The 16,125-nt window shown below is 39.1% G+C and overlaps 1 protein-coding gene and 1 pseudogene across 1 annotated transcript in view; both read left to right on the top strand.

The window, feature by feature from the left end:
• Positions 1–16,125, top strand: part of POGZ (pogo transposable element derived with ZNF domain) — a 40,413-nt gene that overhangs the window by 852 nt on the left and 23,436 nt on the right. The window contains exons 2-3 of the mRNA XM_011377664.2: positions 11,189–11,313; positions 12,243–12,401. Of these exons, the coding sequence (XP_011375966.1) occupies positions 11,190–11,313; positions 12,243–12,401 (283 nt within the window). The 5' untranslated portion in view covers position 11,189. The remainder of the gene's footprint in view (positions 1–11,188; positions 11,314–12,242; positions 12,402–16,125) is intronic.
• Positions 8,472–8,592, top strand: LOC111730546 (annotated as a pseudogene).

The raw sequence follows: 16,125 nt of genomic DNA, 5'->3' as shown, positions 1-16,125 counted from the left end.
CTCCCGTGTTATGTAATCCCCACTCGGTCCAATGGTGCATCCCAAGCCCTGTGCGCCGCGGTGACTTTACCAAGTCGCCGCCTCCGGCCCTGCGATTTCTGCGGGATGGCGCTGTGATTTATAAAATGGGACGGGGCGGCGGGACCTTTATTTCCCGGCGATTATGCCCTGCCGCGGTGGGCGCCATGTTTATCCCGGGGACTATTTTCTCCCGAATCTTAGCCCCTACTGAAAAGAGGGGGTGTCGACGATCCACCTGCCTCCCCTCTCTGCGAGTTGTCCTGATTTTTCTTGTCCCGTTACACGCGGGACTCCCTCAAAGTGTTGATAACGCTGGACGTTTCTCTGGTCACTAGTCCTGGACATTCTTATCTCTGAAAGAAGGTAGAGCTGAGAGAGCCTTGTAAATCTTTGAGCCCCATCTCATTTTTGAGGAGGAAACTGAGGTCCAAGTAGTACTAGCCCGGAACAGCCCTCCACTCTCACTTAGACACCGCCCACCGCAGCTCGAAACCCCACGGAGTGTACCAGCTCCGTTGGGGGTGTCTGTCAAACTACAGGAACCAGCAGAGTGATGACTCGGTATGAACAGGATGGAGTTTTACTCCCAAAGGAATTTTCTCGTCTGGATGGAGGGGAAAGAAGGGGGCGGGGAGGGCTGCTTGGCGAACGACGTTGACGCCACTACGGGTCTTGGGACTGGGGGTTAGACTCTGAGTTGGAAGCACTCAGCACAGTCGTTCCTAACTTCGGGGTGCATCAAAAGTGCCTAGGAGATTGCTGAAAGTGTAATGTTGGGGGGCCTCATCCCCAAGGCAGTTGGGGTGGTTTGGGGAAGGAGGTGTCCTCCTACGTGTTTAACGCGCTGTCTTTCAGCTGCGACTGATTAAGATAATTACCACGTAGAGAATTATTGGTCTAGCATAAAGGTGCTCAAAATAGAATCTTAAAACAGAATTAAATTGCAATCTATGCCCTTGATTTCCTGCCTATTTCCTATGTTATGCTTGTAACATACCAGCTATGTTGGTGGTGTGTCTCCAGTGAAATAAACTAAGCAATGAAGACTCTTGGGACGAATGGGATTTGGTAGTGTCTCCACCCCACCCTGAGCCAGTGGTGTAACCTAGGAAAGCAGTTCTCAACGTGCAGTCCACCGACGCCCGGAGATCCCTTCAGACCCTTTCAGGGGGGCGGCGAGGTCACACTAAGGCACTGTTTATCGTCACTGACAGTCGCACCCATGGTCCAAAATCAATGCTAGGTTTAAACTACTGGTGGTGCCTTGTACGAAGCAAGGAAGTTCCTTGAGAATGTCCTTGATAAAGCAGTGAAAATGATTAATTTTATGAAATCTTAGCCCTTGGGTACATGTCTTTATTTTTTAAGACTCCGAGCACATAGGAAGTATGCATAAAGCACCTATGCCGCTATCGAGGCATGATTGTTGTCATAAGGAAAAGCACTTGTGACGTTTGAGTTGTGAACTGCTCGTTTCATGGAACAGCATGTTTATTTGAAAGAACAACTGACTGCAGTGTTTTACACTTGACTGTTTGGCGGATGTTTTCTTGTAAATGAAGTGAGCTCGTCACTTTGAGGAAAATAATTGACAGTATTTGTTATCGATGATAAAAATTTGAGAGTGAAAAATAAAAATCCGAAAAAAGTTGACATCTCAAGTTTGACAGCTTCCTAGTATTTAAGATTTTTCTTGTAACAACGTTAATGACTGATTTTTTTAATGTGTAATAAAATATGTCAACATTAAGAAGATAGCATAACTCAGTAAATATGTTTTTTTCAAATGACCAATGCGTGATGTTTCAGAATCACCATAGGTAAAAAAATATTTCAAAGTGCGAGATACACCAGTGGATTGTAATACAGCAAAGTAAGAAAAGTTTGTTAGTAGGGTTTCAGAGTCCAAGATTGCAAAAGTCCTTTAAGAACCTACCATTTGTTGAGTTATCGTATTGTATCAATGTACACAGCTATCTGAAAAGGTTTTTAGAATATCTTCTCTTTCCTGCTTTCTGCGTGATACCAGGTGATTTTCATTATATACCTGACTGCAGAAGCAGCTACGAGACTCCAACTGCCTTCTGTTGAGCTAGACGTAAAAGATGGGCAAAAAAATGCAAAATGGTGTTACTCTCCTGCTACTTTGGGGAAAAAAATAGTATTTTCTAATTGAAAATGTTATGTTAACATGTAATGGGTTTTTAAAAATGTATTGATAAGTATTCAAATTTTTCCTGTTTTAATTTCTAAATGGTAAATAGCACCAGCTCAATCTACATAAAAGCTCTTTGAAGAGTGTAGAGGTTCCAAGACCAAAAAAATTTTAGAATCTGCTCTATGCTGCTGCTCCTGAGATCATCCAAATCCGCCTCCATTTAGGAATATCTGGCGAATTTACAAATGTTAGCTGGAGTTAATAATAGAAGAGGCAGTAACTCGGGAAAGAATTCTAGATCAGAAAAGCTTGGTTTGAATCCTGGTTGGGACATTTATTAGCAGTAAGCTTGGACAAGTTACTTGTCTCTCCGAACCTTCGTTGTGACACCTCATTTGCCAAATGGAGTACTTAGGGCATAAAATTGTGGGAAGTCATTGAAATAATGAATGTGAAGTGCATAATAATGCCTGGCCATATCACAGGAAAATTAAGTATATTTCCAGACAATGTTCAAGTCTTTATTCTCCATATATGTCTTTTTGTTGAGGTGGAGATTTCTGATTTAAATTCTGATTAAAACCCTTAGAGCTGGTTAGTTCTTTTGTTGTGACAATATGGTAATATTTGGATAGATTCCTGGGCATTTTGGTTTGTTGATATTAAGCCATATCCACAAAAACAGTTTTAGACGTAACTCAGGGGAGGAGTGAAGGGAAATAGACTAGTGAATTGCTCGTATTTAGCAGAGTTAAATGCAGTCGAGGGAGCAGAAGGGAAATTTAGACAGCAGACAACTGTCAGTGAAGAAAAAAGGAGCTTTTTCTTGGGAATGGGACTCCTGAATATTAAACCCTTAAAAAATAGGGAACGTATTGCTCACTTTAGTTGTTGTTTTAGTAAACGGCACATTACTAATATTCGGGCACTTCTTGATAGGTTTGCTGCCAGAGAAATGGGAGATAGTTTGTGTACGTTAGGTTATCAGATAGCATATTAGCTATGTCCTCAAGACTGTTTAAGAACCCATGGTGAACACCGTATGTACCAGAGCCTGCGAAGGACAAAATGCACCATGCAAAGGATTGGATGAGTAAAAGCTTCTTATTACAGGTTTAACAATAATTTGTTTTACAGTCACATTAAAGAGTCGGCCCTATAGGTTTTCTGAAATTAATCCTCTTTAAAGCCAAAAGTTGAGGTAACTTGAAAATAAATGCCAGTTGTTTTGAGGATTATTGTTTATTTCTCACCCTGGAGCCAAGAGACTGGTATTTTTAAAAATTTTGTTTGTTTTTGGAAACATTTTTCGTGTTCCAAATGTTCTTTTCTTTTATCTTGGTTTATGGGCGGGTATGTACTAGCAGTGAATTGAAAATGTTAGATTCTGAATTCTTCCTGGAATTTACAGCTATGAGAGCATCAGACAAATTAGAGGAATTCAAAGTTTCAAGAGCCAAATCTGCCTGGGGACTTCGGCAGAAAACATGTTTTCCTAATCTTTGAGATGAAGATAAGTCAACATTTGCTGCCCGTTAATACCTTAAAAGTAAACTGACAGGTACATCTGTGGGATTCTTTTTGCTGCTTTTAAATAACATCGTTTGTAAAGCATCTCGGTGTCTCTCTGTGTCAATTATGTAGCCTTTTACTGACTGTCTGATTATATAAGACCTGAGCAGAAAGTACACTACCGTATTTGTCAGCATTTAAGGTACACTCCAAGCCTCCCTAGAAAGTATGTATTTGGTACACCCGTATTATGAATGGAAGGATGAGTGACAAATCCTTAAAAGACTACAAGAATTGCTAATAGTCCTGTGGGAGCTGCAGTGTTGAGGGAAGCCCACTGAGTGCACAGAAATCACGTTACTAGTACAGTTACTGCTGTAAAATACAGAAGCCATGTAGGATGCCAAGCTGTCAAATAATGGATTGGATTAATGGCAGATGGCGGGGTCCGTCTCATCTTAGGGGGCCTGCTGCCTGGACAGCCTGCGTAACCCACCTTAGCTTCATTCCTTTTTTCCAATATTATTTATTATGCTACATCTTAAGATATGTGTACATACAGTCTGTGTGAAAATTGCTTCTAGAAGTAACAAATTAACAGAAAATTCAACAAACGAGGCTGCCAGTTTGATTTAGTAAATGGCAAAAAAAGATAACGACAGTATATGGTAGTATAAAATATTGCAACCAAAATATGAGTAGGTAGTTTCCCTCCAGCCTTTTTTCCCCCCAGTTTCAGCTTCGTTGAGGTGTAATTGACATATAAAATTATAAGGTGTTTAAAGTGTAGGTTACGGCGATTTCGTACACGTGTACGTTGTGAAAGGGTTCCGCCATCTAGCCAACACATCCATCACCTCGCGTTTATCCTCCCCCACGCTTTTTTTTTGCTGAAAATATTTAAGTTCTGGCTTAGCAAATTTTAATTATGTGATAGTGTTTATCAGCTGTAGTTACCATGTTTTACATCAGATCCTTGGACCTTGTTTATCTGATCCCCCAGCTTTTTATTAAGAAAATTTCATGCATGTAAAAAAGGTGCAAGAATACTATGAGGAGTACCTATACCACCTAGACACAACGATTTTTAACATGTTGGCATATCGGATGTCCATAAGAAAATGCCACAATATATGTATATTTGCCAAACCACTTAAAGGTCATAGTCATGACACTTTCTAACATGACACTAAACATTTCATGCATTCACTAGCAATAAACGTATTCTCCTACATAGCTCTAATATCATTAGCCTTTCTAAGAAAATTAAAAATGATTCTCAAATGTCATGTAGGATCTACAAGCATACCTCAGAGGTATTGCCAGTTTGCTTCCAGACTATCTTAAACAAAGGGAATCACAAATTTTTTTGGTTTCTCAGTGCATATATATAAAAGTTATATTTATACTATACTGTAGTCTGTTATTAAGTGCAGTAACATATGTCCTTAAAAAGTGTGCATGCCTTAATTAAAAATACTTTCTTACTTAAAAATCTACTCATCACCTGAGCCTGTTGGAAAATGGCACCAGTAGGCTTGCTTAATCTTCTGTTTGTAGAAAACTTACCTGCAAAGCACGATAGAATGAGGTTTGCCTGTAGTCTGTGTTCAGATGTTCTAGTTGTCTCTCGAATGTCATTTATAGCTTTTTTATGAACCCGAATTCAATAAAGGTTCAGTTGTTGCATTTTGTTATGTCTCTATATTTTCTTTTAATCTAGTTTGGTCTTCTCAGGGTGTGTGTGTGTGTGTGTGTGTGTGTGTGTGTGTGTGTGTGTGACATTTTTAAAGAGACCGCGTCTTATATTCTGTATTATGCATTTGTCTGATGCATTTGTCTGATAATTTTTTATAGAATGTCCCACCTGGATTTATCTCATTCTTTTCCTTGTGGTGCTACTTATTCCTCTATTGATGTATTTCCTATAAACTGGAAGTTAAACGCTCACTTTGATTTAGAGTAAACATTGTCAGTGGCTTTTCACAAAAGAACAGGTACAGACCAAAGAGCCGATGACAGGTAGAGTTTAGATTATTGGTTAATGTTTTTCTGTTTAAACTTATTACCCATAACACTGTTGGCTTTTGAGATACAGAACTACTTTTAAAACTTTAAGTTCAAGTATATCAATAAGACTTTAAGGAAGAACACAGATAGATTTGCATCATGGTGTTTGTTCCCTGCCCTCTGAGAAAACGATTCAGAAGTTGAAGAGGCAACAAGGGTCGATATATTTTAAGAAAAACAACCCATAGAGGAATTTTAAAGAGATCACAACCAGATATTTTAGAAATGGCGATTAGATTAAAGGTCTCTGGGAAATTGTTTTCACAAAAATTACTCACTAGTCAATACTGATAGTATGAATACTGGTAGTAAGAATACTGGTAGTAACCATAATTTGGGTTAACGTCATGATGCTTCAGGTTTATGAGGAGAAATCGTGTAGTTGGGCAAGAATGAGAATGGCACAGAAGTCATGACCATGAGGATAAAATCAAGTTTCACAGGGAGATGATTGTAGGGTGACGCAGCCTAGATGTATATGAGTTTTATAGAAATGTTTTTACTGGGGAAGATGTAACCATTTGAACTATTTATAAGACCTGGCCCCACTTTTCTGTTGCAGAAAGGATAAGTATTTTAAAAAGTAATGATAGCTCTTTATGGATAGAATGTGGGATGATTTTTTAAAAAGTTTTCCCCTTCAGAAGATGGATTCTGTTTGATCAGTGTTTCTCATTTTGGCACTGTTGACATTTTGAGCCGGGTAAGTCCCTGGCGGGCCTGAGCAGTGTAGGATGTTTAATATCCCAGCCACTACCACTGGATAGATGCGAGGAGCATCCTCCCCCGCCTCCTCCCCTAGATGCGACTACCAAAGATGTCTCCAGAAGTCGCCAGACGTCTTCTAGGGCCAGAGTACCCCTGTCCAGTATCACCGAGTTGAGTAAAACCCACTGGCAGGTGTGGAGATGCGTTCGTGATGTCCTTGATGCACTAGGTCCCCCATCGTATAACTGTGGAGTCCAGGTCCCCTCTGCAGGTGTGCTGTCCAACTCGGCCTGTGCCTGGTGTGTGTTGGAGAACACGGGAAGGCGATGAAAGTTTTTAGCTCTATTGGAGGTTTTGCCGAAGGTAGAAATGAGCCCTTCAGTTGTAAGCCTTCCGCTTTATCTGCTCCCCATCCCCACCTCCCAGTTTGCTTGGAAAACAACTTTGTTGGCTGTGTGCTGTGGATAAAGTTCCTGTTAGGAGTAGTTGAGAAATTTGGTATCTTTGAAGTGATCCATGTCTATATCTTGACATTCAAGGAGAGAGAGTTTTTCAGAGTAGTTCCTTGCTAAAGAACTTGATTAAACGAAGTGTGTCCTCTTTGTTAACTTTTGATTGCCCTTAAAAATTTTAAACTCTGTAAAAATTCTGCCAATCAGGAAAGTGATCTAGGCATCTTGTTACAGGAAGGGAAAGGAAATACATACAATTGAGACAGGGTAAGAGAGGAAGTAATGAGAACTTTTAAGTAAATATAAGACTGAAACATCTCAAGAATTTCAGGGGAAATATAATTTTAAGTTTCTAAGACAAATATTTGTGGATGTGGAATTTTTCTGCCAAATGACATAGGAGTGAAATTGAAGATAGCTGACTAATGGTTGATATGGAGATAAGTTTCTATTTAAAATGAGCAGAAAGGCCCCTAGCATCTAGACTGTGGCTTTGGAATAGCATTCCTCGCCAAAAGGAATGTGAGCTCCTTGGAAAAATGGCTGATTCTAGGTCTGGAGCAGGAAATGTGTGAGATGAGCCTGGAGCATCTTGTATATCAGATAGTGAGGGTTTTATCAGACACTAGAAAGGGTTCTGTCCAGGACTCAGGAGCCGACTGGAGAAGTTCTCTCTGGCCAAAATAGCACACTTTGAGTTATCAGTAAAGATAACTGCAGTGGATCAAGATATGTCAAGTGTGTTTAAGTCTGTGATATAACAATAGTTTAAGAACAAGCTATTGGTCACTTTAGAGAAATGCTTGTACAGTGACTCATTGTTTTGAAAACTGGTAAAATAAAGGGCAAGAATCAATACAGAAGAATCAAGACGTTTGCTTTATGAACTGCATCACTGGGTGACCAAATAGTAGATTTGTTTCTGTTTTTGTTTTTTTAAGAGAAGTGTTCCAGTTAAGGAAGGATGATAGATTTAGAATGACTGGATCCAGACTTTGAGCACGCCTCCTGATGTAAGAAAATACCCCCCTTAAACGTGGTGTTGGTGGGAGAGGGTTCAGCCTGCATCTAATCACGCCTTTAGCGCCAGCTGTCAGTTTCAGGGTATACAGGGGACAGAAGCATACAAATTGCCAGGGGAAAAAAGATGAAGATATATGTCGAGAGACTTAAGAAACTTATTAGATAATCATAACTATGGATCCTTATTTGGATCCTAATTCAGATAAACGTTTGAAAGTTGGTGTTAGAATTTAAAATTCGAATGTTGACTAAGATAGTTAAGAGACTATCAGTTTTTTAGGCATGTAATGATACTCTGATTTTTTTTTTTTTGGGGTGTATAATCTTTTCAAGTCCTCATGTTTTAGAGCTACATGCCAAAATATTTATGAATGTGATATTAGAGATTAGCTTCCAAATAACAGGGAGGAGAGAGGGCATAGCTGAAACAAGATTGATTTTGAGTTGATAATGTTTGAAGCTGGATGATGGATACATGTCTGACTATTTATAATTAAAATTTATATCTCATTTTAAAATAGAAGATAGTCTACGGTCATGCCACCCCGAATGTGCCCAATCTCATCTGATCTCGGAAGCTAAGCAGGGTCGGGCCTGGTTAGTACTTGGATGAGAGAGACCACCTAGGAAGACCAGGTGCTGTAGGCATTAAAAAATAAAATAAAATAGCAGAAAAAGGAATCACTACGTCTTCACTTAGAGACACATAGTTGTAACATGATGGAAGTTTGGTTACATTATGAATCTTAAATTTACTGTCCATCCAAGTTTTACTCTTGATGCAGGACTGTGTTCCCGTTTGCTGGCCTTTAATTTCTCAAATGCACATTTTTACCTGGCAGTTTCTCAGAAGAAATGAAAATGACTCTAATTTGAGTAAGGATTGAATTGTTTGTTTTTTAGTGTGAGAGGTATCTGAGTCTGTGGGTGCATTTATCTTTGATAGCAAAATAATAGGCAAGAGAAGAAGTTTTTGTGGTTTTTTTTTTTTCCTGTGAGAAATTAAGTTAAAGGTTTGGTTTGGAAGGAGGTTAAACATGCATAGAATGATAGTTTGGGGAGATCTGTACATTTTAGTACTGCATATATGTAATTCCTGTCTTCTTCGATCAAAAGTAGTTGAAAGGCCATGGACCACTTGAAAGACCACAGAGAATGAGGGCGTTTCTTGAGCATCTTGGTGGAGATGTTGAACAGCATTTCATCATATTAGTGACGATTTCTTTTTAATAACTGGAAAACTACAGGCAGGATGCTCAATTTGCATTTTTCCATTTTTAATGTCTGTGAAGTATTTAGGTTGATACCTCTGTTGTGGTCTGTCTTTTCAATGGAGTTAAACTTTTGGACTCTGAGCCGTAGGTGCTGGAATGAACAGAATGATCACATTCTGAGGTAAGAGTCTAGATCAGAATTGAGGACTAACTGAAAACTTAGTTTTTCTGTCTTTCAGAGATGTTTTGGGTGTAAGTCTGTGAAGTATGCTCAGTTGCAGAGTTAATTATTTTCTAGGTTCGCAGGCCTTATTGGTTAATTCCCTCTCATTCTCTGTAAAAAAAAAACTTGAAAAATAGTCCGTAAGTTGAATTTTCTTTCCATTCGGAATCTTTTAATTTACATTGGTTGTCTTGACAAAGCATTTACCTGAGGAGTTTTTTTTTCTCACCTGATAAAAACAAGTTAGAACGCAAACATCCTTCTCTGCTGTCTTTCCAAAGTCCACCCTTTCCACTCTTTCTGTTTCTCAGAGTGTCTTTTTCATGGGAGGTATAACAGTTTGATGTCAGGCGGAAGAAACTTTCACTATTATTAAAATTCATTATTTCATGGATTTCTACTTCTTAAAGCTGAAGGAAAGTTTTGTACAGACTGCTCAGCATTTGTGTAGAGTTTGCTTGCAGCTGGTGAGAGCTGAAAGGTCCTTGAAAACCATCTGTGGAGGTTATCCACGGCTGAGACTCGGCTGAGACTCGTTCTGCCGGGTGTTTGATGTTTCTGCGTCAATCCTTTGTTAGTCATCTGTTGGCCATGGCTCTCCACAGAGAACAGTGTATAAAATTAAGTAGTCAGGGGAAAAGGTGAGAGTGTTATCTTTTTCTGTGGAACTAAACTGCAACATACAGAATGTGTCATGTAGTCTTGGCTCAAAGAATGACTGTGATGGATTTGGTTTCTTTTTAATTCAGTTTGTCTAGCATTTTTTTATACACGTAAATTAAACACGAAACTAAGAAAATTTAAGTTGATACTTTAGATCTTTTTCTTTCCTTGCTCATTCCTTCTTCCCTCTGTGGTTTTGGAAAGACGGAAGTAATTACAGTAGGACGTTAGAAACCACTTGGTGTCAAGTTAAGCACTTTACCTATTAAACCGTGGACACCTGGCTGTGGCTTGCTAACTCGCTGGGGCATTGCCTGGGTGTTTTAAATTTTCAAGGGAACTGCGCCATCTGTTGGGCATCTTGCAAAGTCATGCCGTCAGTCGTATGGTTGGTGGTTGCGTTTTCTTTTTGGCTTGGGATGCGGTGGAAATTTTAACCGAAATACTAAGGGCACGCAGAACCTTTGCATTCAACGGTTTTGTTTGAACATTGAGCAGTGGTGCTACTCTCATTCCAAGACAAAGAAATTGACCTTTAGTCAGGCGATTTTGAGGGCAATAGCAATAGCTTTTTGTTTGCATTGCAGAGATGTAGGCTTTATTCTTAAAAGAAGCATGTAAGGTTTCAAGTTAAAGGTCAACTCCAAAATCATGGTGGAGTGAGTAAAAGGCAGTAGTAGGGATGGGACTAGATAGAGTGTGACAAGTGAGGTTCTCATCTTGGGTACAAAGTTTAAGAGATTACAAAAAGGCTCAGTAATAAAAATTGATAGTGTTATAACATCATTTTTCGAAGATCAATATTAATGCAAAAAATTCATAATGAAATACCAATTTCAATAAAGACAGGATCCAACCCTGCATTTGCATGATTCATCATACCCTAATCCCAGCCCTAGGTATTACAGATTCAGTTTTTATAATCCTAATTATTGAAGAATTTGCTGTGGATTCTTCCACAAATTTTTTTCAAGAATAAAGGTTATAATTCTGGATCCTCGGAAATAGGAGGAGGGTTGGGGAAATGGTAGAGAGAGCACAAGGGGTAGGTTACCAGCGAATTCAAGAATGTGATTCTGTATTTCGTATAAAACAATTTCTTCCATTCCGAGGTCAGCATCTCATTTAATCTCTCTTCCCGTAGCATGGCGGACACCGACCTGTTCATGGAGTGTGAGGAGGAGGAGCTGGAGCCGTGGCAGAAAATCAGTGATGTCATCGAGGACTCTGTAGTCGAAGATTATAATTCAGTGGATAAAACTACTACAGGTAACAGAAACTCTTTTGGTTTTACAGTGTTTAAAGCAACTCAGTTGAATGGCATTTTTGCTGAGAAAGCGTGAGGTGGGAAAGATCCAGGGACGGCCCCTCACGGCGCTGGTGCGACCTTTATCTTCCCCGCTCTAACCTGTAAGGGCTTCAGTTTCCTCTAGGGTAACGCTAGAAACAGTGTATTTGAGTCAACAAAAACATTGAGAGTCGTGTTAACCGATGTTTACCAAACATCCAGCAGCCCTCTTACCAAATGCCGTGTGACCCAGAGCGCAGTGCTGGTGAGTGTCTGCTGGTTTATGGACCCGGTCAAAGCAGGGTCCTGTGGTCTCGGGCTTTGCCCGTTCTTTCTTCTTTCACTTGAACTTGGTTTCATTTGTGAGCTGTGAGAATTTGCTTTGTGTCTGCCTTCATGGACGGTTTATAAACTTAGGCTTATTAGCTTCTCTTTCAAGAAGGCGATGTCGCAGGGTAAAGTTCTAGATTGCCCTGAACTCAAAGTGGGTGGTAGTCCCCCCCAAATTATACCTGTTGCTCTCTGTTTTTCTCTTCCTTGTTTTGGGACCTGAAGATAGCATTGCTTTGGGCTGAAACAGGGCAAAATTCAGGGTCTTGTTGCCGGCTTTCTGTGCATGGTTAGGAATATCAGTTGCGGTTTACTTGTGTTGTATAAACAGTACATTAAAATCCTGGTTCCGTGAGCTCATGGTTTAACTTAATCAGGAAATTTGAGACAAAGACTGCATTGCATCTAATTGGTGGAGAGAGGGACAAGGAGGAGGAGAAACCAGATGAACAGTTGGATTTCTGAATAAAGCAGGAAACTGGTTGTAGAGACCTACAAGATGAAGAGGGAAGATTACAACAGTATCCTTCATTGTCATCTGTCCCTGCCTCCAAGTGACCGTACCTCCGCTTCCCCACAGTGTCCGTGAGCCAGCAGCCAGCCGCGGCCCCAGTGCCCATCGCTGCCCATGCTTCTGTTGCTGGCCACCTCTCTACATCCACCACCGTTAGTAGCAGCGGGGCACAGAACAGCGACAGTACAAAGAAGACTCTCGTCACACTAATTGCCAACAACAATGGTAAGTGGGCTTGTTGGGAAATTCTTTCTGGGTCAGAGGGGCACGAGAATAAAAACAGTCTTAGGAACAGCCCCGCCTGATGTGGCTCTAGCTGGAGAGCAGTTTAGTAAGGACGCCCTGGGGAGGCGACTCAGAGGCGGAGCTGTTCCTCCTGCGTGAGTGCTGAATCACACCTGTGATTAAGTCAGCGCAGCTGATTCTGGCTGCTGACAGTTTCGAGCAGAGAATGTAAACCCCAACTATTCGTAACTGTTAAAGAGATCTGGGTTTTTCGTTTGATTGTTTTTGTTTTGTTCGTTTGTTTTTTTAATTAGAAGAGCCCCACTAGTTGGGTAAGAAATCTGCCAGGGCGGCTTTGTTCTGAGTTGTCTCTGGCAGGTTTATCTGATTATTGGCCCCTGGGTATTGAAAGTAGGATAGGGTCGTTCCCTCCCTGAAGGAAATGGTGAAAGATGGTGTTTTTCGTGTATTTATTGACTAAAGTGGCTGTATAGTATTAGTTTTTATTTCATTTCTGATGATCGTTTCTGTACTCTGAGGATGAGTTATTAGCAAGTTATGCCTGAAGACTCAAAACTAGAATAAGCACCTTCGCGGAATCGTTGCATTGCTGCAAAGGACTTTGTTTTTATTATTCTATATTCTTTAAAAATATAATAGCTTTATTAATGCAAGAATAATATGCATTGTAGAAAAAGTAGACAGGAAAAAATAAAAGGAAGAAAAAATTTTTACCTTGAACCCCACTTTCTGGAGATAACTATTTATAATTCATCCTGTACATACACATACTTTTCTTTTTTTATCGCTAATCTATTTTATTTTTTAGTGTTTATTGGCGTAACATTGGTTAATACAATTATATAATTTTCAGATATACATTATAGTTTGACATCTATATGTTCTATTGTGTGTTTACCACCCAAAGTCCAGTTTCCTACCCCTACCATATATTTGATCCTTTTTACCCACTTCACCCTCTCCCTGCCCCCCTATATTTGACTCCCTTTATCCCATCTACCTCTCCCCTCCTCCCCGACCCCCTACCCTCTGGTAACCACTAGTCCATTGTCCATGTCCCTGAGTCTCTGTTTGTTTCTCTTGTTCATTTGTTGCTTTTAGGTTTATATCCCACATATAAATGATACTATGTGATTTTCAACTTTTTCTGTCTGGCTTATTTCACTTAGCATGATTATCTCACGGTCCATCCATGTTGTTGCAAATGGCAGTATTTCATCTCTTCTTACGGCTAATATTCCATTGCATATATGTACCACAGCTTCTTTAGCCAATCATCTATCGTAGGACCCGTCAGTTGCTTCCATGTCCTGGCCACTGCATACATGTACTTTTATAAACTTCTTCATGTACATGTGGAGATTTATTTTTTACAAAAATGAATCATACAGACTATATCACTCTTTGCCTGCTTTTTTCTTCAATGTGTAGTGAATATCTTCTCATTTTTCTAAATATTTATCTTTCTGATGACTAACTGTATTTCCTGTTGTTTGATTAACTGTTATTAACAATAGGTTGTAAAAGGGTATGTTGTTATTTTAAAGAGCTGTCGTGAACATCTCTGTCCCTGTCTTGTCTCACATCTTTAATTCTGAGAATACAGAACTAAGTGTCAAGTTTTTGGATCCAAGGTCATCACAATTTTAAGGATTTCGATCAATATTTTTTTTTTGGATTGGCCATCTAGAAATGTCGTATCAGTTTATATATCCAAATTGCATATGGTGTACTTATTTTTGGATATAGCCACTTATTCCCCTATCATTGGACGTTTATCACAGTCCCAATTTGTTGTGATCACAGACTTATATAGTGAACATTCTCGGGCATTGTATCACTCACTAGATAAGCGTATCTGCAGCATAAAAGTGAGACAGCTGGGTCAGGTGTTCAAAGACTGATAGACAGTGTCAGATGGCCCTAACAGGTGGCTCTGAAAAGGTGCCCACCAATATCTCTTTCCTAATGTTGTTGCCAACTTTAAGTATTATCAAATGTAAATCTTTATAATTTCCATAGGTATTTTTTTCAATCTTTGGGTCCTGAAAATATGATTTTTATCATGTGAGAACCTTTAGAATTTTTTCAAACTTATAAATAAAGGCCTTCATATATAAAGATGAGGCACCACTATCTAGAGAATTCTCTCATTTTTATTGATGTGGAAACCAAGGCCTAGGGAGTCTAAATTTGCTTAAAGGTCACATAGTTGGTACGTGACCAAAATGGATTTGAATGATCTAGACTTCAAAGCTTGTGGCCTTTCCACTGTATTTTACTTACTGCTTTCCATGGTTTTTCTTAAAATAATCTATCAAAGTTCTCTTAGCAACCAGTTTAGTTAAACTTCTCTGATCTGAGGGTCCCACGGCCCCGATGAGCATCTTGTGACATGCGGACATGACTTAGTCTCCTTGGCTCTTTGAATGGATGCGATTCTTTACCCTTCTTAAGGCCTGTGTACAAATTTTTAAATATACAGTATATGTAAATTGATTTTATTTATTTCAGAAACCTCTAGTATGCAAAAGAAAACGTTAACCCAAGTTTAGGGTTGGAAAAAAATGGGTATGGACTGGTAACTAGTTACATATGTCTATTTTTCTAAAACCTGTTCATGCATTGATAAGCACACATTAATAGGTTTAGTTTTTCTAGCCCTTTTTTTTTTGGTATATACATAAAATTCTATAACTTTCTAATAAGAAACTCTGGGAATGCTAGCATAGGAATAAGATGTAGGGTTAAGATTTCACAAGAGTGGATAAAAAATATTCTGTTACAGCCCAGTTCCCCTATAAGCTTTCAGTTTGATTGTATTTGTGTATCGTCTACTTATTACATTAATAACATAGCAAGGGAGAATAACTTTTGAGCAATTTAATAATGCTTCACTTACTGCACTAGGTTTAAAAGACTGTCCCTTTTGGGGGCATTGACTGGTTTTTATAATTTACATGTTTTTCTTATTTACCTTGCCCTTCTATGTGAAAAAGCATTTACTGGACTCTTGGTTTTAAGGAACATTTTTGTATATGTGGGAGGGGAGCCATGGGCTGGGAAAGAGTGGGAGCACGTTAATATTGTTGATCATGGCCTGGTCCTAGATGGGGTGGTGTTCGTTTTATTGGTAAACTTCGTAACTTAAATTTATTTAACATATTTATGGATCAAATGTTAAAATATATTTAAGATGAATATTATTTTAAAAGAATAAATGGAATGGGAGGGGTGGACACAATTTTGTCCTAGACTCCAAAGTACCTTTTGTTTCATGGAGAGTGATAGTTGGTTAAAAGAAAAACAATCTAATTTTTTCTTATACAATGGAGAAAGAATACGTTTTTTAAAACAAATGATACTAGGACAACTGGATACTTTTTCCACATTGAAAAAAAGTGAAGTGCCGCCTGTACCTCATATCATATACAGACATTAACTGTAGATGGTCAAAGACCTAAATGTAAGAGCTAAAGCTATGTAACTGTAAAACGCTTAGAAGCAAACACAGGTGTAAGTCTTTATGACCTTTGCTTAGGCATTGGCTTCTTAGATGGGGCACCAAAAGCATAAGAAACTACAGAAAAATTAGATAAATTGAACTTTATAAAAATTAAAACCTTTTATGTTTCAAAGGGCACAATCAAGAAAGTGAAAACATATAACCCGTAGAATGGGAGAAAAATTTTGCAAATAATAT

This window comes from Pteropus vampyrus, unplaced genomic scaffold, assembly GCF_000151845.1.
Source record: "Pteropus vampyrus isolate Shadow unplaced genomic scaffold, Pvam_2.0 Scaffold319, whole genome shotgun sequence".
In the NCBI taxonomy this organism is placed as follows: domain Eukaryota; kingdom Metazoa; phylum Chordata; class Mammalia; order Chiroptera; family Pteropodidae; genus Pteropus; species Pteropus vampyrus.
This window is presented reverse-complemented; position numbering and strand designations above follow the sequence as displayed.